At 35.3% G+C, this 25,571-nt stretch overlaps 1 protein-coding gene and 1 long non-coding RNA gene across 5 annotated transcripts in view; one reads left to right on the forward strand and one right to left on the reverse strand.

The window, feature by feature from the left end:
- Positions 1-25,571, forward strand: part of LOC131052191 (uncharacterized) — a 423,207-nt gene that overhangs the window by 239,084 nt on the left and 158,552 nt on the right. For all 4 annotated transcript variants that reach the window (XR_009371577.1, XR_009371578.1, XM_059216699.1 and 1 more), the window contains exons 7-8: positions 4,336-4,461; positions 4,790-4,938. Coding sequence is in view for 2 of the 4 variants with exons in the window: in XM_059216699.1 (XP_059072682.1) it covers positions 4,336-4,461; positions 4,790-4,938 (275 nt within the window). In the remaining 2 variants the exon portion in view is untranslated. The remainder of the gene's footprint in view (positions 1-4,335; positions 4,462-4,789; positions 4,939-25,571) is intronic.
- The window catches only part of LOC131873655 (uncharacterized), a 90,584-nt gene that overhangs the window by 11,577 nt on the left and 53,436 nt on the right, over positions 1-25,571 (reverse strand). The gene's annotated exons all lie outside the window — the stretch shown is intronic.

Consider the following 25,571-nt stretch of genomic DNA (forward strand, 5'->3'; position numbering starts at 1 on the left):
GGTTATGGGGAAATGTGAACAAAATATGCAATATTTTGAAATAAGTTAGTTACATTGATGCAAGACTCCTTGGTTTTTGGAAGGTGTATTCATGGAAGCAAAAGATGCTTAATGGGATAGTTGAAGCACATATGTACTTGAAGAAGATGTGTTGGCGAAAACTACTTCTTGATGTCAATAAAGATGAATAGATGATGAGACGGTCACAAGGATCAATAAAGAAGATGAAGATGGATAAGTGCCTTACATTGGTCCTAACTTTAATGTTTTAATGTTTCAAGTTGATCTTTGTAAAAGTGACCTAAGTCACTTATTGTAATTAAAGTTAGAATTTGGGCTTTTCTTTTGTGAAAGTTAGGTCAATCCTAACTTATTTGTAAGGGGTAGTTTTTCTAAGCATTGGATGAGGTAGTTATCCTAAGTTCTCATTTTGGGTAGTTTTTCTAACTAGTTATTTCTTCCAAAGTTGAGGAAGTTATTTCAAGTAGTTGAGGAAGTTATTTCAAGTAGTTGAGGAAGTTATAAAGTAGTTATAAAGGTGGTTAGGTTAGTTACCTCAGGTGGTTATGACTTCACCTATATATACCTCATTATTATTCGATTACAGGGGATTCCACTTTTTCACAAGCTTTGTATGAGAGACTTGAATAGTATTATTCGAGAAATTAAGCAATAGAGATCAATTTGGATGTGTGTTCAACTTAGTCTCATTGGTTATTATCAATGTTCTTATGTTTAATTGATGATTACCTAATGCTTTCCCTTTAACATTGAATGTGAAGAAGATTATTTCAAGTTGTGGTATCTCAAACTTGATTATATGGAATTTATTTTAAACTAGATTCATACTTTGTATGGCGTTCAATCTTTCTTTATTGTTCGTTCTTTGAATTTTTTTTAAAAAAAAAAATCCAAATACCCCCATTATACGAGGGAGCTGCCCCTCTCAAACGCAGAGAAGAATTACCATTCTTTTGTTTTTGTGATTCTTCAACTGTTGTGAACGCTTTGTTGCTAATTACAGGGCAAAACAGAGTTTTTCAAGAAAGTTTCTTAAAGCAACAAATCTGTTCACCAACACACTTCCAAGGTGATTTATATCAGATTTCAAGGAAGATTTGAGGAGATCGGTTAGAGCAGTTTTTGAGGAAGACAAAGACTTTGTTGCAATTGAGGTTGGTGCTCCCTATCATAAGTGATTGGTGTCTCTTGCTGACTGGTGCTTTGTTGTGGGGATTGGTGTCTCCTATGGGGTGGTGCCTATGAAATTTGTAAGAGAATATTTGTATAAGCAATATTTTGTCATGGTTTTCTCCTATAAGGGTTTCCAGATAAATCATGTGTTTATCTTGTGTTCTTCTTGTTATTGACATTGTGCAATTGATGATATTGTAATTGTTAAGTGGAAAAAGCAAAAGATTGTATTAAACTGATTCACCCCCCCTCTCAGTATAATTGTGTGCTCATCACCTAGTGGGCGATGAATTATATGTGGTTGGTCCTGGTGAAATAGACATGGTTTTGCAAGTGCAATGGTTACATTCTCTTGGGCAATTCACATAGAAATTTAGAACTATTAGACAATGGAGTTGAAATTCAAAGCAAAGGGTAAGGAAGTGCTTCAAGTATTGCAAATAGAACTCCAAAGGTTGTGTTTGATCATTTTGCAAAGGGCAAGTAGATTGGACAACATAGTGTTTGGTGAAAACTACAAAACCTTCTATAGGTGAGAGATCTTATCATGTTGACTTTTAGTTTGTTTTGGACAAGCATAGTGTGGTTTTTAGTGATATACCTCAAGGAATACCTAGAAAGAGGATTTCACGTATTATAGAACTTGAGATGGGAGCCAAGCTTATCATCACTACTCTTAGACATAAGGAAGAGATAGAGAAAGCAATTAAGGAACTCTTAGACATGGTGAACCTTTGGTCAAGCTCAAGCCCTTTTACTTTGTCAATGGTCTGAAGACCACACGATTATATTGAGAGGGGGGATGAATCAGTATAATAGAAAACTTTTATTTCTGACTGAATTAGCATTATGTGTTAAGTGCAGTTCCAAAAATAAGGTTAGTGCCTATATTCCAAGGAAACAACAAAAAGAGCAACATAGGACTGATATATATATATATATAATGAGCGACTACAAGAAATAATAATATATTACATTTAAGTTGAACATGGATTCCACATATGTATTGGTTGCATAGTAGAAAAGGACTGCAAATATTTAGTTTTCCTAATGACTGGGAGAATACTGAAGCTTTGCAGCAGCATGTCTCTCATATAAAGCCTGATTCCAGCTCCAAGCAATAGCTTCATCTTCAATTTGGATCCTGAGCTGACCTTCTACTTCTCCATTGGTGTAGGGTAGCTTGACAATAGGAATACCTTTTGGCAGTCAATTCTTGCTTGTTGTAGTGGATCACTTCTATAAGCATTTTCTGTTAGAATTTATATGTTGCTCAATTGTTTCTATGTGGTTAAGCAGGTTTTTATGATTCTTTTGTATCGGTTCTAAGCAGTCCACATATTTACTAAAACAATTTTCAATAGCCATCTGGTTGTACTGAAGAACTGAATTTCAGTGATCAACAGGTTAAGGCACCTCTGATGTGCAGCTCGTTCTTCATTTTTTGGCTTCAAGAGCCTTAATAAGGGCTTTCAAAATATCATTGATGTGGCAAGGGCAATATGAGTGCAGTATCTTTGGAATTCAGCTTGTTTGTTGGGTAGGCACTAGGGTGAGCATAACTGTTACTGTTCCAGCAGAGAGCAAATGAGTTTGTAGCACTAATAGCTGTTGAGGCAAAGAAGTTGATTTAAGTATAGTTGGAGGAAGCAGTAAAATTCCCAGTTTTGGGAGGTAAACTGTGAAACATCACTTTAAGGGCAAAAGGCTTTCCTAGTAAAAGATCTGCAGGGGAAGACATACTTGCCTTTTGGGAGAGAGCATAATTGAAGGACTAGTTGATTTTTCAAGTGAGGAGATTACCATCAAATGGTTGGATTACAGTTATCTCATTTCCATCAGGTTTGGTGGTAAAGTGAGGAATGTTGTGTCCAACCTCCTCAAGAATAATAGGATGAGTTCTCATCTCTATTCAGATTTTAAAGGGCATTGACATTAGGGTTTGGACTCTTCATGGTGCTGGTTTTCATTGGTAATTTTCCCTTTCTTGAATATGTCTTCACATGAGCAAAAGATAGATAGAAAGATAGAAACAGATGCATGTACAGTACCTTATAATATTATATGACCTTCTATGGCTTTGGAGAGAAAGCAGTTGCTCCTTGTGCTCATTGCCATAGAGTTTTGTGTTTGAGGGGCCAGAAGATTAAGATGATGAGACCTTTTGAAGTTCCAACATTGAATACACACCATCTGAAACAATCTATTACCTAGGATCTGATAGAGAAGATCCATAATGTCCAAGACCTTCTTGCAACAAAGTTCCTTCTTGATTGTTCTCATTGGAGTAACAAGCAGAGGTATGATCCGTTTGTGCAGATGTGGAAAGCTACCGTGTATGGTAAAAATAAGGACATTATCCTTTTGTGAGTCTACATGGACCCGTAAATGCTGTTCCTAACCTGTTCCTCTACCTTGCTGGTGTTAATAGATTTAATCTTGTGATAGCATGTAATACACATGAAGTGTTTAATTTGCAATTGCAGAGCTATCATCAACATACTGTTTACAGTCATAAATGAGGAAAAGACTGTTGTAGTAGGTATATCATCTTGCCAGAATTGCACCATTTGAAAGAGAGCCTGAGAATGCCATAGTAGTAGGTGAGCAGGTGTAAGTAAGAAACATCCACCGAACAACCCTTTGCACATCAGTATAAAGATAAGGAATGAAAGAGGACAAATTATCTGCTTCCAAAGTTAAGCTGTATATTTTTGCCTTTCTTAACAAGGTTCATTGCTAGTGCATAAAACACTAATACAATTCCTTTGGGCCTCACCAATATACAGTGTATGATTTGGCATGTTTCTGTTATACCACATTAGACCTAGCAGTTGGATGTGTTATTTGCCTGAGTTTCCCTATATCTAGATGACCTATCCTTGCTTATTTGAGCGGATGGTTGCTATAAATGGTCAATTGATGCATTCATGACTTTACTCATTTATTTTTTATGTGATGTTGGATGAATACTTCAATCAGTACAGAAGAGTACAACAAAAATACATACAGAAGAAACGGTCTTCTATTCTTTGGATCCAATTTGTTATCAAGAACTTAAATGCATAGAATGCCTCATGAAGAATATCATATGTTGATTCAGAAGCAAGCTTACAGAATATTTTTCTTATTTCTTTGCAGACTCATCTCTTTTCAACAGGGATGTAGAATCCAGTGTGGAATCTATATCTGTATCTCTTGCAGCTGCAGCTGTAGCATGCACTGCTGGTGATGCCATTGCAAAACTTCTACCCTTATCTTTTGCAGGTTGTGTATAACAGAATTGAGCATATTGTGCATTTTCAATTTGAATATTCATCTAAATCTGGTTATTGTTGAGATCTTATTGTTATTTAATGTCCATGTTTTTACTGTTTATATAAGAAAACTTAGGAAATGGAGATTTATAGAACAAATATAAAGAACAATCCTTTGCCAACAGAAAAATCAGGAAAGTGTTTTACGTTTTTCTGTATTTTAGAAGCAAAATATGTTGGATTGAACACTTTCAAAAACATTAATGCTTCTTATGTGTATCTTTTTTGTTGTTCAATCAGAGAAAAGGCTCATTCTCAAATTTGTTATGATTTTGCAGGGTCTAGTCTTGCCATAATGGCAATTATTACATCTTTGTTTTCAAGCACAGTAGCACAACTTTCTGGAGTTTCAGAACATGCAAATATTCGTTGTTTTGCTGGTGCACAAAAAATGGGAGCATCACTTATGCTTCTCTTTTTCTCAGTGGTTAGATCTATGATTCAGCTTTCTTGTTATGAATAAAATATCAGAAATCTTCCTTCTTGTTTAGTGTAATTTGTTGAAAACCAAAAATCTGTCTATAAAATATCTACTTCTGTAGAAAATGTTGCTTTTATAAGAAAAAATAGAAATTGAAGTTGTTTGACATTTAACTTCAGAGAGTTTTTAAACATTTCATGTCATAACCCCTCTTTAGACATTGGATTATTGTGATTAAATAAATACAATAATTAAAACATTTATTAAATAACATCTAATAATATTAGAAAATCGTCTCATTTATGAGACTTCACGATTTTCCTCTAAGGTTGAAAGACGACGAGTAGGGACTTACGCAATACGGTTTGAGTGGAGATGATGGGTAGTTTGATAATAGTCGTCAGTTATGGTTAGTAGCGATTAAGGAATAATATCGATTATCATAAGGAAGGAGTTAACAGTATCACCAATGTAAATTTATTAAATAATAATTAATATACTAAAAGGAAATAAATTAAATAAGGTTAACATTAATAAATAATTAAAATATTAATAGATTTAATACATATAAAATAATAAAGAAAAAAAAGTATTATCAAACACGGAGAAAGCATTCTTAACTAATTAACAAATGAAACTACTGAGTGTTGATTATTCTTTAGGAGACTATTAGGAAAAATAACAAACACGCATGAAGAGATACGATTAAGGAAAGGTATGTCTATTCACAATCGAAGGATGCAACCATTGAACTCTACAAGGTATTTAATCTCACTCCAAGAAGGTACGGAGGGGAGGAAAGGAAAGAAGGAAAAAAGAAGATAGGAAGAGACCACGTAAGCTGCCTCAGCCACGTCTGCATTCTATTCAACCCGATAGTGGTAATAAGCAGTCAAAGGGAATTCAAACAAAGGCGCTGACCAGGTATGTATCGTCCACTCTCAAGAATAGAGTAAACAATGAAATAACAACAAGACAATTTATCTAATATAAGTAGACAGTCAGTAATTTTCTGATTATATACACATTGCATCAGACTATTAAATCTGTTAATAATTTCTGAAATACAGAGTGTAAATCAGATGATATTTATATAATAATAAGGAGATTATTTTTTTATTTACTTTTCATCCTGTTTGGATCAACTCTATTGAGTAAGTGCCTTTGGTATAAACTGGTCGCATATTATTAAAGTAAGAGGTGGGGAAAAATGGCACACAAGAGTAATGGCTATAGGCACATAATCGATTGCATAAGGAATGTAGAAAAACAATCTAATACAATCATATAGGTAATAAAAAATATTTATGTATAATCTGCAACCGCTGATCATATCAGATCCGAACCATTATTGAGCTATGGGTAGTAACATCCTTCTCTTGGTGGTAGGCATGGAAAGCTATTTAATATGTATGCCTAATATATGAAGCCCGATAATGTCTTTATACAGAATTAAACAATAATATTAGCATAGAGGGAAATATGTAATATAGCAGTACGTAATTTCATGAAAGTGGCAGACCAGATCTGACATGTGTCAGTTCTGTCTACCATTATCAGCCACTATAATATTAATAACCAATAATATTTGAAGCAATGGTAGTATTAATAATCTATATAATAGATTATTAGCAAATACATAAATAATTGATTATATAATTTAATTCATTTCTTTATTTATATATATATTTTCAATTCAATATAAGGAATAATATAAGGATCCTAAATATAGATATTGATAATAATAAATATTAATATAATAATTATAGTTAATATTAATATAATAAAAAGTAATTATTAGTAAATTAATAAATTTTTATTAAATCACCAAAACAAAGTATTTATTAATTGATTGATAATAATAAGTATTTATTAATTAAAAATTAATAAATTCGTAAATGATTTATAAAGCAAAAATAGGATTAATTATTTAGTATGGTGAGATAGCTAGTACTTGATGGATTAAAGAAAAGGTAGAACATCCTAGGTTGGATTCGTGTTAAGATAGTTTTGTCTCTTAATCGATGTAGTTAAGTTATAAATATATTGGAAATCAATTAATTACGGTTACAACTGTCTTGAACCAAGTTGGGGACATTACAAATGGTATCAAAGCTATGATCTTGCCATCCTGTAGGGTAAGATTGAATCAACGATTTATTCTAGTCAAGAAACAGAGGCAAATACCATGACCGACAAGCAACGAGGGTGCCATCTCGTAAGATGAATTTAAAGTTTATTATTATCAGCCAAATAGATATTGAATGGGTATGACTTCAGAATAATTCAAATTAGAATTGTGGATAACTAGGCATATCCATGTGGCATTTAAAATACTTAATATATATATATATATAATAAATAAACTAATTAATAAAAAAATATATATATATATATATATATATAAATAAATAAAAAAATAAAATTAAAATATATATATATATAACAAATAAGCTAGCATGTAAATTGAGAATAAATTCGATATGAACCATTAGTGAAATGGGGTAGAGCAATGAGGTCAGCAGAAACTAGGCCTTTGTCAGGTACATCAACCGCTATGGCAACTGTAAGACTGCCATTAGTGAGGCCAAGGGAGAGTAAACCACTCCTAGACCTGATAAGCGCTACGGGCGTCTCATTGCGTCTAAATCCTTTGATCTCACTGAGGAAGTGAATATGGAGAAGGCTAATGCATACACAAATATTTATTGAAATTACAAGTCAATATTGAATTGCATTATTAATGTGAATTTAAGATCACAAGGATTAGTCCCATAAAGAAACCATGGATTAATTATTAAATAATGATGAATGGATAAATTGCATACCCAAACCCAGTAAGATACAAGGGAATAGGGCCATGGGATAGCAGGAACTAGGCCTCTGTCAGGTAGGCAACCCACTGTGGATGACCAAAAATCTGCCACAAGTTGGGCCAAGGGGGGAGTGTACTGCTCTTGGGCCTGATAAGCGCTACGGGCATCCTATTGCACCTACTTCTCCTTGGTCTCACTAGGGAATGAGTATGGAATTATCTCATTGATAACAGTATAATCTTAAATAAATTAACTAATAAATAGACTACAACTACTATTTGAGGAATAAATAGCATTATGCAATTAAGGACTAGTGGGAATGATACAAGATAACTACCAAGTAAATAAATAAAGCAATTGCATATCCAAACCCAGTGAGATAGATGAGGAATTAGGCAACAGGGATAGCAAGAACTAGGCCTCTGTCAGGTAGGCCACCCACTGCAGTTGACAAAGGGCTTCTGGCAGTAGGGCCAAGGGGGAGTGTACCGCCCTTGGGCCTGATAAGCGCTACGGGCATCCTAAGGTAGCTTATCCTTTTTATTCCACTAGGAACTAAATATGGGAATTGACTTATTGATAAACAAATGATCTTAAGTGAATCTGGCTAATTACTCATACCCAAAAATCAATTGTTGAAATTCATTGTTTTTATGTTTTCTTTAGGTTGCGGAGTGATGCATACTTCTCATTCACCACTAGTGTGGGAGAGAGATAGAGCGATGAGGTCAACAGAAACTAGGCCTCTGTCAGGTAGGCAACCCGTTGTGGATGACTGAAAGTCTGCCATCAGTTGGGCCAAGGGGGAGTGTACCGCTCTTGGACCTGATAAGCGCTATGGGCGTCTCATTGTGTCTAAATCTCTTCTTTTTCATTAATGGCGAATAGGGAGTTAAGCCGTGTCCATTTAATTAATACTTGAGGAAAATATCCAAACATTGTGCTATCTATCCTCTTTGTCGATATGGCTAATCAGACTCATTATATTTACTCCATTTGAAATTTTTCAATACTCTACCTGAGATCACAAACTTGATTGAATGTTTATGTTTTTGCATCAAGCCGGTATTGATTTGTGTTTCTACTCCTAACAAAAAGGAAATTTCACAATGTGTGTATTCACATGTATACTCCGTGTTTGCATATATGTATGCTTCGTGTTTTCCATGTGTATGCTTTGTGCTTTCCACGTGTATGCTTCGTGTTTTCCATGTATATGCTCTGTGTTGTTTAACTCATGTTGGTAGCTGACTTAGCTGAGGAAATTAACTTTTGCTTGAGGACAAGCAAATTCAGGAAGGGCAGACTGTCATAACCCCTCTTTAGACATTGGATTATTGTGATTAAATAAATACAATAATTAAAACATTTATTAAATAACATCTAATAATATTAGAAAATTGTCTCATTTATGAGACTTCACGATTTTCCTCTAAGGTTGAAAGACGACAAGTAGGGACTTACGCAATACGGTTTGAGTGGAGATGATGGGTAGTTTGATAATAGTCATCAGTTATGGTTAGTAGCGATTAAGGAATAATATCGATTATCATAAGGAAGGAGTTAACAGTATCACCAATGTAAATTTATTAAATAATAATTAATATACTAAAAGGAAATAAATTAAATAAGGTTAACATTAATAAATAATTAAAATATTAATAGATTTAATACATATAAAATAATAAAGAAAAAAAAGTATTATCAAACACGGAGAAAGCATTCTTAACTAATTAACAAATGAAACTACTGAGTGTTGATTATTCTTTAGGAGACTATTAGGAAAAATAACAAACATGCATGAAGAGATACGATTAAGGAAAGGTATGTCTATTCACAATCAAAGGATGCAACCATTGAACTCTACAAGGTATTTAATCTCACTCCAAGAAGGTACGGAGGGGAGGAAAGGAAAGAAGGAAAAAAGAAGATAGGAAGAGACCACGTAAGCTGCCTCAGCCACGTCTGCATTCTATTCAACCCGATAGTGGTAATAAGCAGTCAAAGGGAATTCAAACAAAGGCGCTGACCAGGTATGTATCGTCCACTCTCAAGAATAGAGTAAACAATGAAATAACAACAAGACAATTTATCTAATATAAGTAGACAGCCAGTAATTTTCTGATTATATACACATTGCATCAGACTATTAAATCTGTTAATAATTTCTGAAATACAGAGTGTAAATCAGATGATATCTATATAATAATAAGGAGATTATTTTTTTATTTACTTTTCATCCTGTTTGGATCAACTCTATTGAGTAAGTGCCTTTGGTATAAACTGGTTGCATATTATTAAAGTAAGAGGTGGGGAAAAATGGCACACAAGAGTAATGGCTATAGGCACATAATCGATTGCATAAGGAATGTAGAAAAACAATCTAATACAATCATATAGGTAATAAAAAATATTTATGTATAATCTGCAACCACTGATCATATCAGATCCGAACCATTATTGAGCTATGGGTAGTAACATCCTTCTCTTGGTGGTAGGCATGGAAAGCTATTTAATATGTATGCCTAATATATGAAGCCCGATAATGTCTTTATACAGAATTAAACAATAATATTAGCATAGAGGGAAATATGTAATATAGCAGTACGTAATTTCATGAAAGTGGCAGACCAGATCTGACATGTGTCAGTTCTGTCTACCATTATTAGCCACTATAATATTAATAACCAATAATATTTGAAGCAATGGTAGTATTAATAATCTATATAATAGATTATTAGCAAATACATAAATAATTGATTATATAATTTAATTCATTTCTTTATTTATATATATATTTTCAATTCAATATAAGGAATAATATAAGGATCCTAAATATAGATATTGATAATAATAAATATTAATATAATAATTATAGTTAATATTAATATAACAAAAAGTAATTATTAGTAAATTAATAAATATTTATTAAATCACCAAAACAAAGTATTTATTAATTGATTGATAATAATAAGTATTTATTAATTAAAAATTAATAAATGCATAAATGATTTATAAAGCAAAAATAGGATTAATTATTTAGTATGGTGAGATAGCTAGTACTTGATGGATTAAAGAAAAGGTAGAACATCCTAGGTTGGATTCATGTTAAGATAGTTTTGTCTCTTAATCGATGTAGTTAAGTTATAAATATATTGGAAATCAATTAATTACGGTTACAACTGTCTTGAACCAAGTTGGGGACATTACATTTCATCTTGTCATTTCTACCTGGTTAGTTCTTGTAATTTCCCCTTTTTAGCTCGTTCCTATTTTTGAGTGATTAGCCTATCATTCTGACCCTCGTAGGCTAATAATTGTGGATAGAGGGTCTTCTGAGATAGAGGCTTGGTTAATGGAGGTTCTTGTCTTCTCTAGAATTCAGTATGTTCTAGTTTGGTCTTCGTTTGGCTCAAATTGGACTTTTTGGGCTCAGTTTCATATACTTACTATTTATAGTAAGTCAGAGGTTGATCGAGAGGGACCCTTTCTATTTTAAGTAAGGCAGTCAGATGGATAGTGGATGCAGTCGCTGACCCCCTGGTTCAAATGGGATTGAGAAATAGTGAATATTAAAGAAGTTATTAATGTTTGATGGGCTCAAATAATAATTAATTATTAAAAGGGTCATATTATTAAGTTATAACTGAATATCTTGAGGGTCAATTCATCATTGAAAAGGGGGCCATTAATACAATTAATTTTGGGTCCATTATTAATTAAAAATGAAAAGATTTCCTAAGTATGAAATGAAATAACATTTTAAAGGTTATTTAAATGCTTTTCCTTGGAAATTGAACTTATGAGGAGTATATAAGTCTTCAAGCCAAAATCGATTTCATTTTATTGAGCCATTTTCTTCATTTTATGAATTTGGGAGAAGAAGCCAAGGGTTTCTGATTTCAGTCAGCCATTGAAGAGCATCAATTCTTTAGTGTTGTAGCCATTTGAGGTGTTGATATATCCATTGAATTTGGCATGCAGGAGAGCTTCATACATAGATTCTATTAGGGCAAATTGGAGGGTAATACAGAGAGTTTTATCAGCAGATTGAAGAAGTTTAATAATCAGATTGGAGAGCAAGAGTTGCACAGGCCTTTGCAAGGTGTTGACATTCCTTAACAGGTCGTACAGCTGTTGTATATCCCAGCCGTACCTCATGTGGGATATGTGCCCTGGGGTTAGTTCAATTTCGGCATTAGAGACCACCAAAATTTCTGAATAAATTAGAGAAGCATTGCTGGGAGGTTGGGAGTCTAGGCGCCTCATCATTGAAGACAAAAGCAAGGTCATTGAGAGGAATCGACCCACCTATGTGGGCTGCCATCATTTCCAGGTTTTCATATATGATGATTATGTTGTAATAGCTTCACAATTTCATGTTAGTATTGTCTGCTGTCTTAATCAACATCATTAGCACTGTAAATGGAGGTAGTTTGCATCATCCTTGTAATCAGTTTTAGGCATTGAAGTAGATTTATTATCAGCATAAGGCTTGTGTGCCAACTGTTTGCGAAATTGCCTAATGGGTGTAGATGTATATTGGGAAGCATGATAAGTGTTTGATAATATTCCTTGATCTTGATTGTGATTGGACTCTACAATGGATATTACAGTTCTCAAATTTTTGTTTCTATCAATATTTTCAGTAAACATAACCAATAATTTTCATTCATGATTTTGGTAACTTTTTACGGGATGTTGGTTGAAAATACCCAGTAAAGGGCCTTTATAATTAATGAAAATACCGAAATTGGTGAAAAGTTCTGTTTCTAACTACCCAAAATTTCCGAAAATGAATGCCTTACGTGAAATGAAAATTTTTTGTTCTGGAACACCCAAAATTTCCAAAATTAAGGTGTAGTTCAGTTCCCAACTGCATGAGATCCCTGAAATGAACTGAAAGTGCAGATCCTAATGACATGAAATCTTTGATGGGGATTCTCTATTTGTATGTGATCTATGCCTAGAGGTGAAATCAAATCAAACTCTACCCTAAATTGTCAAGAAACTTTGTAAATCTAATCAAGAATGTTGCATTGTTTGTAAAATCTGCTCCAAAGTGCAATGACACGTCTCAAATCTGCTTGGGAAATTTCTTTAGCAAGTCTGATTTATGCCTGAAAATGCTTAAGTGAGGGATAAGTTCAACCAAAATTCCATGCATACATCACTTGCAGTTCTGACCTACAATACATGACAAAGTGCAAATCTCGCTCAACAATACATGACTGTGAAATCCTGCCCAGCTATGCATGCATACTTGAAATTCTGCCCTAAAATGCAAAAAAGAGGTAAAATCACGCTGCAAAATCCAAGCTAGGGCAGAAATCCGCATGGGAATGTATGAATACAAGTTAAATTTGTGTGAGAAAAATGTGAGCGCTCAGCTTATATTAATAGGCATTCAAGGTAAAACGTGTCAAGTGAAAAGGGCCGACCTAGATTGAAGAAAAAAATCCCCTCAAATGTGTGAAGAAAGATGAAATGCAAGCATCAATGAATGTGGAGGCCGACTTGATATAAAGAGGAAGTAAATTTGCAAGTTTAAAAAGTAAGGAAAAGTGTGAGCTTGGCAGACCTCCTTATCAAGAATGCAAGTGCTACATGGAGTGCCTTGTAATGTCCCCTACTTGGTTCAAGACAGTTTTAACCGTAATTAATTGATTTCCAATATATTTATAACTTAACTAAATCGATTAAGAGACAAAACTATCTTAACATGAATCCAACCTAGGATGTTCTACCTTTTCTTTAGTCCATCAAGTACTAGCTATCTCACCATACTAAATAATTATTCATATTTTAGATTTATAAATCATTTATGCATTTATTAATTTTTAATTAATAAATACTTATTATTATCAATCAATTAATAAATACTTTGTTTTGGTGATATTTATGTATCTACTAATTACTTATTATATAAGTTATTAATATACTGCTGCTTAAATCAGGAATCATCACCATATTCAGTGGTTGTAAAGGCAGACAGATCTGACGCACGTCAAATCTGGTCTGCCACTGTATGTGTAACTAAGTTTGGCTGTCATCATATTGCAGTCCATACTGATATTACTATTTTATTATTATTATTATTATTATTATTATTATTATTATTATTATTATTATATTACTATTTTATTATTATTATTATTATTATTATTATTATTATTATATTCTGTAGAAGAACATTATCGAACTTCATATATATATAAGCATACATATTAAACAAATTCCCATACGCACCAGCAAGAATAAAGATGTTAATTAATAACAGTTCAGATCTGATCTGGACGATCCTTATGTTCAACAATCTAACCCATAGTCGATTTCCTCCACGTAGGTCTGCATAGTATATCCCTCCCTCAATGGAATGAATTCCATCTTCTTTAAATATCCTTGACACGAAATGGTTGCAACTTATGGTGAACAGTCATAACCTTTGTCAATGATTACACTTCCTTAATATCATACCTCTTCATAGCAAATCGATTTAACTTAATCTACACATGTATGTTTGACCATCTTAAGATAATCACTGTCGATAATTTTCTTCTTCTCTCTTCGCATTACTTTATGATTTAAGATTAATATAATCCATTTTGACCGCTAATTTCCTATTAACCAATGCATTGTAATCCATCATTAATAAATCACATTTTTCTTTATGATTAATGTAATCGCTCGTCTTAAATCGATAATCTTTGCTTTCATCAGTGATGCTCATCGTTAGTCTTAATGGCATAAGAAATGATTGATGGTATCACTTGTCTTGTTAGTTTAGTTGATATTTCGATTCCCTTGCTTAAGTAAACATCATTACCATCCAACTCATTGTCTGCTCCTGAACTCGATATTACTTAATATGTCTGTAACATTTGTTTGCAGTATTAATGCCAAACATATAAATCTGCTATCAATGTGAGGAGGTCTTTAGCGGCTACTTTCTTATTTAATTTCTCCGCTATCATTCATAAAGCGATAATTCATGACATAAGATCCCTGAAAATTATTATTGCTTTATTCACGTCCTTAGAAATGATTATTCATTGTCTTGTCTTTTCAATCACTGCTATTGAAGTCAATAATGGTATCATAGGATATGAACTCGCCCAGTATTGAGTTCGTATCTTATTGAATTTCTTGTTCATTTATCGATTGTTTGATTAGTAGTCGTTTCTATAATAATCTTCTTCAGAGAAGATGACCATCTCCAACAGCTGGCAAAGACAATAACCTGTTTAGATGTCATGCACAAATCTCCGATATTGGCTCGAAACTTCTACGTGCATCCATACCCTCAAAATGGAGTATTCACACAATAATGGAAGATCCAGTTACCGCAAAGTCCAATACTTGACCCTTAATATCGTGGTGCTTGTAAACGGAGATTCGTAGCAGAGGAGATCAAATCGTCTATATTAATATTTCACTTTTCGCTAGGTAACTCGACGTCCTTTCGGTTTATGGTAGTCATCCGATCATAGGGAAGGGTCGTTTTTTGTCTTTAATATTAATAAGTCAGTGTTAAGCAAACTCTATTATTGTTTATTTCTATAAACAATAAATGATCAATATACATATTGTTATCACTTTTATATTCTTGGATTTATGTTTATGTTTATTATTATATTTTTTTAAATTTATTTCTGATTTCATTTATATGATTACAGAATTAATTATAAATTAAATAATAATATTTAATAAATAAATAAATTTTTAATAATTTCAAATAATCATTCATTAATATTTATTATATTAATTAATTATAATAATTGTTTCATTATGCTATATATAATGATCAAGGAGGGGACATGACATTACATCACCAGGATGTGGGGTTATGCCAACCCTCTCACTTTAGAGGAAAATCGTGAAGTCTCATAAATGAGACTATTTTCCAATATTATTAAATGTTAATTAATAAATGTTTTAATTATCATATTTATTTAATTACAATAATCCCATGTCCAAAGAGGGGTTATGACATGCCTATTAAAGAAGGATCAAAACAATCATGTCCACATTAATGTAGAATAATCCAAGCAAATTAGAGCGATTTAAGGCAGAGGAAGAGCTATTTCCAGCAGATTCAAGAATTGAATGCAAGGAAATCAAACTCCAAGCATGCATTGAATGAAAAGGGTAAGATGTTGATATTAAGAGTAGAGAATAAGAGCAAGTTCAGCAGGAGATAGGTGCAAATTTATGCAAGGAAAATCAGAATTTGAAGTTAAAGTGTTGAACAAGAGAAGAAGAATGTTGACATTGAAGGTTGAGAGAAGATGATTTGTGAAAGGAAACTAAAAGACTACTGATTTACAAGAAGACCTGAGCATTTTCCCAGATTTGAACAACATTTCCAGAATTTTCCAAGTTGAAGGTAAAATCGGAATGTCATTAAGCCTCAATTTTCTAGGAATTTTATGAAAAGGGTGAAGACAAAGGTTATTTCCAGATTTTTGAAGGGATTGTGAAACATTTTCTGCCAATTATTGATAATACTTTACAAATCCAAATGAGTTTGTTACATTAAGATGCAAGTGTATTTCACAACATTTTGAAGAATTATTGACATGAAAATACCTTTAGAATTTTTCAACACGAATTGAAAATGTGAGGTCTTGAACTCTCATTTTATTATCATGATATGCTTATATTCAATCAAATAGAATTCTATTCACAATCATGATTCAAGGTATGTTTTCTTTTCAGGATTGATGCAAGGGAACGAGTTAAATGATCGAGAAGGATTGTTCTACGATGGAGAGGGACTCAAGAACGTGAGAGAAGACAAGGAAGAACATTACAAAATGGAGGATACAACTACGTCAAAAAGATCAAGACAAGATGACATCCAAGGAGAAGAATTCCAAAAAGGAAGAAGGATTACTATGAAGATGAAGAAGAACATTCAAGGAGATGATGCAATTTGGGAATATGAACCATCACAATCAATCAAAAGACCGGATAATGTTGAGTATCAAGAGATATTGATAGAGATGCAAAGGCTTTCTTTATGATGAAGGAGAAAGTTAACAAGATGTACATGCTAAGGTGTCGCCCACTCATCTCCAACCAATCAAATAATTCAAGGGTCAACATGTCCAGATTCATTGAACGTGACTCATCAACAAGTGGACATGTGGATGCATTAAATGCAATGTCATCGTCTACTCCTTGTAAATTATGCCCTTGAGGCTATGTTAGTTTTCATTTTCCTTATACTCAAAAAGATGTACATTTAAGGACTTGTAATTTTCTCTTTGAAGAATATTAAATGTAATGAGGTGTTAGTTGTAACTACATCACTTCAGGGTTTCATAAAATTATCTTGGTTGTTTATTTAGAATCAATTTGGGCCCTTCATATGTAATTAAGAAGTCTATATAAGGCTTGTCCTTCTCATTTGTAAGGGTTAATAGTTAATAGAGCAAGAGTTAGAAGTATTAGGAGGAGGAGATCAGAGATTGTTGCCAAGACCATGTAATATCCCCAATTTTTCAAGTTCTCTAGCAAGCTTTAGTAGCTAACACTCTGGGTTCATGTTAGCTTGTTCAGATGAGTAATCTGTTGTTTCCGATGAGCTCAGTTGGTTTATTGGAGTTATACGACACTTTCTGAAGTGATTTATGGCCTTTGGATTGGTCTCCAAGAATCTTGGAGAAGCCGTCTATTTTTAGTAAGCCGCCCAATCGGCCTCGTTTGCTATTATCTGTCATCAGGATCACTCCGGTGTGATCAGAACTTGATTCTGATGTCTTCTAACAAGTTTTCGCAAATTTGGTGCATTAATGAGTTATTTTAATTATTTTACGAAGGTTGCTTAAATTTAATTAAAATATTTAATTCCAACCTTAGTGTTATAGCTCGTTGGAACCGGGGTGAAAGGTTTTAAATCTTGGGCGCATAAAACAATGACCCTAAGTGTCAAAATATTATTATATTATTGAAAGAGGCATTTTTAGAGGAAAAAGGGAGTTTAAATTAACAGAGTTACCCGGGGACGCGTCCCCGACCTGAAAACCCCCGTCCCTGTCCCGAGGACGTTTCGGCGACTTGGGGACGGCCAGGGGACGTTTCCCCCCCGTCTCCAAATTGCCTTGTTTTTTGAGGGGACGTCCCTGAAACGGGGGAATGCCTTCCCTAGCTCTGGGGGACGTCCGTACGTCTCGGGGATGGCTAGGGACGGCTGGGACGTCCCCAATCCGTCCTGGGGACGGCTAGACGTCCCCCATTCTAAGGCCCTTAAAAAATATTAAAAAAATTTAAAAAGTTGTATTTTCAATTTTTTATTTAAATTTTCTAATGTAGGCCCCTTATTAATTCAAATTGTTATTAAAAATTAAAAAAATTAAAAGATTAACATTAATTAAATTTTAAATTTATTAATTTAATTCATAATTTTGACAATGAAACTATATGGCAGCAGTGTAGCCTTTGGGCATTTTGACACGGAGATTTGAAAATCGCCAAACTCGGCAAGTCAACAGAAAAATAACACCCAACACCCCAAGTTTCCGGGACGGGGACGACAGGGGACGGCGGGACGCGTTTCTGGGACAGCAAATTTTTTTGCCAAATTTGGGGACGACAGGGGATGGCTATATAAAATATAGGAAAAATTTAAAATATATAGGAAAATTTCAAAATTCTAAATGTTCATATGAAAACATTTATAAATTAATAAAGTGACTATTAAATTAAAGTACATTTATTTATAAAGTCACTTTATTTTTAAAATGTACACTTTATTCACTTAAGTGAGAAGTGATATTTTAAAAGGAAGTTATTTATCCCACATTTTGGACGCATTGGAATTGGAGCTAAAACGAGGTCATAAATAAGGGCATTTAATGCTGGAAAAGACATCTTGGAAATTGTGTTCTTGGAAATAGTGAAACTGAGTTTCTGGAAAAATCTGGCAATCTTTTGGCTTTTAGGGATGTATACCCTCATTGGCAACATTTCCCACGTTTGTGGAAGGCAAAATATGGGAAATAATGGAGGTGGTAATTTATGATGGCAACTCAAGCATGGAGGAAACACAGTAAATTGCAATTGGGTAAGAGATTAATATCTTAACAGCTAAAGTCTTGATTTTTAGCCAAATAGGTGTTATTCCCAGTTAGAAGTAAGACACGGGATAGGAAGAACCATTTCATGAATTGCAAAGGCGTAGGGTCACAGACTTTTGCTTGACGTAGCAGAAGAAAGGGTTCATTCTTTCAACAGCACAACCGAGTTTGGTGATATACACAGGTGATTAAGCTTTCTGTGAGTTATTGATCGATAGTGAAGCTGGAATATATTCACAGGTGCTGGGGCGTTAGTATTACTCTGTCTGGGCGAAATAGTTACTCTTGCTGGGCGTATTTAGCACCTCTGGCTGAAGCACAAACTTCATTATTTGTTGGGCATAATCTATACCTTTGGCTGGGCACGAACTTAGTCATTGTTGGGTGTGATTTGCACTTCTTGCTGGGCGTGATGCTCACCTATTGCTGGGTGTGAACTTCTTTATTTGCTGGGCACAAACCATGTACCAGAGCTGGGTGTGATTGCCACATGGGTTGGATGTGTACATTCCTCCATTGTCAACCATAATATAGCTTCCAACTCGCTGGAAACAAACTTGTGTGGCAAAAAATTGAAAAGGTGCTGGACGTGGTGAAGAGAACAAGGGCAGGGAATCGTTGGGGTCTTTTACAATTTAGTGGTGTGGAATTCAGGAGGTTACCGCTGTTGTGAGTGACGATAACTGCTGGACGAAAGAACCCAAGGAGACACAACAAACTAATTCATCCTAGGTTCCCAGCTAATACTCTTGTAGCTGTATCTATTATTTGTGTAATCGATTTGAATGAACAGTATTGTACTTAAGTAGAAAGAATAGTGAAGGAGATCTTGGTGAATGCTGGAAAAAATTGTAAACAATATCAATGTTTCTGTTAGTTGTCCTGATATGAATTATTAACAACTGCATGGAATGCCAAAACAATGTTCATTAGTTTAGTTGTTCATTGTAAGATTTATTGTCAATGAGCTCGTGAATGATTGAATGCACGAAGAACAATTAAAATGCACAGGGCAATTAAACCAAATGAATTTTTCAGAGACAAATTAAAATCAGACCATTATTGAATGCTAGCAAACTGTTTGAAGAAATACCTACAGCAGGGTCAACAAAAAAAATTACGACAGATAGGGCAGCCTATTATAGACCATGTTGAAATAAATACATAATTTTCATTGAAGATATGGTGGATCTTTATGTGTTGTTTCAATATTTTGCATGGTTTCTACTTCTCAAATTCTAGTTGAAGTTCATTGATTGTAACAAAGAAATGTGAAGATGTTTGATGGAATTCTAGTTCATACCATTGGTAGTTTGTTGATTGCAAATTGCAATGTATGGTTAGTCTGAGCCTAATTTAGCAATAGTTTGATTGTGGATATTCATTTGGATTGTGCTAGTATTGGGTCTTTGGATGAATGTTTTACAATATGAAAATCCTTCTTTACCTTTGGAGATTGCATTAGTTTTGTGTAGTTGTTTCCTCATGGCAAAGCAAAGCTTAATTTATGGAATCCATCTATCTAAGCACTATCTATTATCATCATCGTCCTTAGGTTTAGCTTAGATTTCTCTAAACTTGTCCTTTTATATCTTTTATTTGAAGTCCAAGTCAGTTTAGTATTCCAATTCCAATGAAAGCGTAAGTCTCTTTGTGTAGACAAAAAAATCACATCATTCGTTGAATCTATCCATTGCAAAGTCACATTGTCAACCTTGGGGTTGCCTTATTTGATCACATTGTTTAGCATTTGAGGTTTCCTTGTTTTAAGAGAGGATAGAATACTTTGTATTTTATTCTGTGTTGGAGAGTGTCACAAAACACACATCAACACTTACTGTTGTCACAAAAGTTTTGCACTCTTGCTGAGTTAACTCAGCAACCTTGTGAAACATGGAAACAACCCCGAAGTGTGGGACCTTGCACAAGGGGTTTGAATCTCCAGAGAGGGTCAAATTCCTTCTCAATCTAAGTGCAGGTGTTGAACTAACTCAACACTCCAAATTCTACTTCTTAACCTATCCTAACAACTTGCAGAGGAAAAGGGAAGAAGGAAATGCTAAAATGAAAGGAGGTGATGCACCAAGATAAGAAATGTTCCTCTCCCCACCTAGAAATGACACAAAGAACCAATCGAAATACCCAGGAGATGCACAAACTACAGTTGCATGAATGACCCCAAATGCATATATGGAGGTCAGAATTTGTTGAATGTCAAAAGGGAGAAGACTTCCAACAAGTTACACTCAGAAACAAGTTAACACAACATATACGTGAGAGAAAGCCACAAAACATACACTTACAATGAAGGTAAGAAAACATACACAACATGCATAAGTTGAAAGAAGGCAAGAATGATAATTTCAATTCATTCCGAAGCCAATGGTCAAACTTATAGCTGCAAAAATGCAAAAAAATATTGAAGTCTTCAAATGAAGTGAAAGAGAAAAGAGTAGCTCAAGCCAATAGGGAGAGAACCCTTTACAATGAGGCTTAACAACCTATATATAGCAAAATGGTCACATAAGAGAGACCAATGGTCAAGAAGAGGAAGCCTTAACCTTGGCTTGCACAGAGGAATGCCAGTCAAGGAAGGCAGGGAGGTGCACAGACTTGACATAGTGTATATGTAAGAAATATGGCCATACCTTGACAAGGAAATCCCAAGAAGAAAAGTACTTCTAGAAGGTGGATGTAATATTCCCACTTATTTTTTCGGTTTTCAAGCACACCAAATAGTACAATACACCCGTTAAAGTTAGGAAATATAATCCCAATGCTACTGAAGAGTAACCCTTCCACTTCTGATCACCAAGAGCCCAATGTGAGAAGGTGAGAGCATACGGTGATAAGGGGTTCGTAAGCTCACTAATCCGCTGGAAATTACAATGCAAATACAATACTGGGTGGCAAGCCAGCCCCTTCCACTTTTCAGCGGGATGAAGAACGAGAACTTGGCGGTAAACCAGCCAAGGTAACAAGAGCATAACAGAACCAAATCACTCTACCGCTTATGCAGTGGGAGGACTTTTACATAAAACTATCACTCAACCGCATATCTCAGCGGGAGGACAATATCACTCAACCACTTGCTCAGTGGGAGGACAAAACTGAATTACAAAACATACAGGCGGCTAAGCCATCATCTTCCACTTGTTCAGCGGGAAATGCAACATAGAATGAATTGGTCAGTATTACTGAAGCAATTCTTACAAAGATAGAGATGTGAAAGAAGATAGAATGAAGTTCATATCTCAAGAATTCACTAACACACTCTCACCATAAACACTACTTGCTGTTCTAAAATCAGATACAATGAAAATGCAGAACCAACCATCCCAAAACCCACTAAAATGCTTGTAACACTCTCAAAACTGAATGGAATCATGCCAAACCAAAAGCAAATGAAGCATATGACATAATCAAACAAATCAATAACTTAAAACTGCGACTGGAGAGCAACAACTGTGATGCACGCAACCCAAGGCAATTCTGGAAATGGCGTTTTGGTTGAATAGTTTGATTTGCAACTGTAATTGGAGAGTTCTCCAAATGCCACACCAATGTAGGAGAATTTTTGTCTCTCCGATATGCTTCCAACAAGCCCTTACCCAGAATGATGCACTCAACACGCAGATAGCTACGAGCAAAATACACTTCTAGCCAACACACACCAACAACACCAAAAAAACCAGCAGCACACAACTCTTCACCAACACACCAAAAAATCACCAAATAGCTCACAACTTCGAACCACAGCTAGGAGTGATGTCTCACACTCGAAACCGGAAGGAAAGATCTAGGCGGTATTCACCCTGGAAGAAGTCTAGAGTCATTCCGACATCATAACAATATATTTTCTCTGGATAAACAAATGAGGAGCCAAAAATTTGTTTATATAGCTTTTCAAGTCTAAAATTCAAATGAAACTGCCTCCAAATTCTCCTCATTCAAACTTCGTTTCTTTTCATGTGGTGGACCCAAAGTGGCACCCACTTCCCAAGTCCAAAAATCGTGCCTAGGAAGAAGACCGTGATTTTGGCATGATATAACTTTGGAGTATATCGAAAATAAAGTCTCCTTATATCCATTAAATAATTCGCCTAGGCAAGACTTAGGAAAAATATCAATTTTTGCACAAATTCCCATAACATCAATCAGTAATAAAATAATTAAATAATAACCTTAGGATAAAGAATAATATTTAATTAAATCGCTTATAACTCCAATACTGATTATCAACAGAATTCGGTTGAGGCTGAGCAATGAGGATCACTGAATTGTGCTAGAACAAGACCAAATCTAGGACTGCCAAAAATAGAATACCCCAAACTGCCACTTACTAAAAATAGTAAGTCATGAAATAATGCTCCAAAAATCATTATCTTCACAACCAGACAAAGAGCTTGGCGAGCTTAGCAACTCTGTACCATCCCGACAGCCAAACCCTAACTTACTAAAAATAGTAAGTTGACATTCCACCCCTGACAAGTCTGGTTGGAACTCCAAGGAACATGGGAACCCTTAATTCACCTTTCCACATAGCCTACAGGTCTCCGGAATAGGCCAATGGACCACTGAATGCAACATCACAAGGAAGGGGACATTACAGTGGATTGTCTGACATTCGAAAGTCAAAGCATGTAGGCCTGACATGAAGGCCATCATGTAACCATAAATAAGCATGGCCTGGACTCCACCTAATGGCAACCTTGCAAAAAGCATTAAATGCGCCCCTATAGCTCCATGAATGAAATTAGACAAGTTGCATGGGTTTGTGGAGCAATAAGAGCCTTGAGTGTTGATCATGTCATCTGGAAGTGTTGCAAGTCATCGAAAGTCAGACGTCGGGTCCTGCTGCAAGGGGACAGGAGTCTTGGAACTTGGGGGTTTCCAGATTCCAGGGTCATGAGGAAAAGGATTGGAACTTGGAGGTTCTGGGATTCCAAGGTCATGAGGAAACGGCTTGGAACTTGGAGGTTTTGGGATTCCAGGGTCATGAGAAAAAGGCTTGGAACTTGGGGGTTCCAGGATTCTGGGGTCATAAGGAAAAGGCTTGGAACTTGGTGAATCTGGGATTCTAGGGTTATGAGGAAAAGGCTTGGAACTTGGGGGTTCTAGGATTTTAGGGTTATGAGGAAAAGTCTTGGAACTTGCCTCCCGACAAACAACACTTAACTCTTCATGCTTACATTGGCTTTGTCCTTGATCATTGGGGCAATGTTGGTCTGTGGAACATATCTCTGATCGGTTCTTATTGATGGACTAAGAACGTCATAAAAATGACAACATTTTGGCGACCTCTGTGGGTTGCTTGCCTGCTAAGCGTAGAATCCAAAAGCCTTGAGAATCCATTGGGCACTGAGTCATTGGAAGGACCCAAAACATGTGCATGCCAACACTTGGAGGGAAACTAGAAACTAGAGCATACATTCTCTTAAGGAGAATGCAATAGCTGCAAAAGCACTTATGAAAGTGTAGGTGTTGAACCAACTCAACACTCCAAATTCTACTCCTAAACCTATCCTAATAGCTTGCAAAGGAAAGGGAAGAAGGAAATGCTAAAATGAAAGGAGGTGATGTTATCGGAAAATATGTATAGTTTAGTAATGTTAATTATTGATAGTCAGTTAGCCGACGGGTAGGTAGTTGGAGTCGCGACGGTTGTGTCGCACCCCTTCGACTGTCATATATTGTACCACCTCCGGGTGTTGGGGGACATGTAATATTGACTACGGATTATAATATGAAGATCTTTTGACATTAATGGAAAGCGTATTCTGGTACTTCTTTTGTAATTACATTGTGCATTGCTGTCCAGTTTCTGTATTCTTCCTGTTTACCCAGTGAGGTAAAAATTTGGCGCCGCTGCCGAAATTATTTCGGGAGGGACGGGAATATACTACATGGCACAAGGATAATGGGACAACCATTGCCCGAGGGGACGAGCAGTAACCCTGACGAAAATCACCAAGAACTGTTCGAAGGAGAACGAGCACTCACAAAAGATTTCTCTTGCATTCTTCAGGCGGCCATCGAAACACACGTACGGAGGGAAGCCACCATTGAGGCTGTTCCAGAGGATGCTGTGTGGAGCACGCTTGGTGTAAGCCCAGCGGTGAATCGGTTGATGAGCAATTTGCCTAACCTTCTGGCTCAAGCATTTTTGGCTCTTCAAAACCGCAGAGAAGACACCTACCGGGAGAACCGACGACAACAAATCTTACGAGAATTTCACGAGCGCCACGATGACGGACGTAGAGAAGACCGACGAAGGACAAATAATCCTTAATTTGTGAAGGGAGAGAAATAAAGAACACTGTTAGAAAAAGAATTATGTTGATTGTATACAAAAGAATGAATTAATAAAGACGTGTTGTGTTTTGATTTATGTGTTGTGAAACATGAAATTGTACCACAATTAATGCCCAATTTACTGAATAAAGACAGAAATAAGAAGTTAGAAACCGACGAGTGGGAGGCTGCGCAGAAGGCTTTGATTCTGGAACGACGTGTAGAACGTAGACGGAGGCTGAGGCAACTTGCCGAAGGACGACCTACCGAAGGGTTGCCCGAAGGGAACCAAGGAGGTGTCACGGAAGGTGCAGAAGCCGAGGGGAATTTCTACGCGTCGCCAGACTACGGTAGAGCGAGAAGCCTTGAAGAGTTTTTGGAGGAAACTAGGTTACGGAGAGAACTAGTTGAAGAGACTCGAGATCGGTTCAAAAACTTATCTCTCACG

Source organism: Cryptomeria japonica, chromosome 2 (genome assembly GCF_030272615.1).
Source record: "Cryptomeria japonica chromosome 2, Sugi_1.0, whole genome shotgun sequence".
Lineage (NCBI taxonomy): Eukaryota > Viridiplantae > Streptophyta > Pinopsida > Cupressales > Cupressaceae > Cryptomeria > Cryptomeria japonica.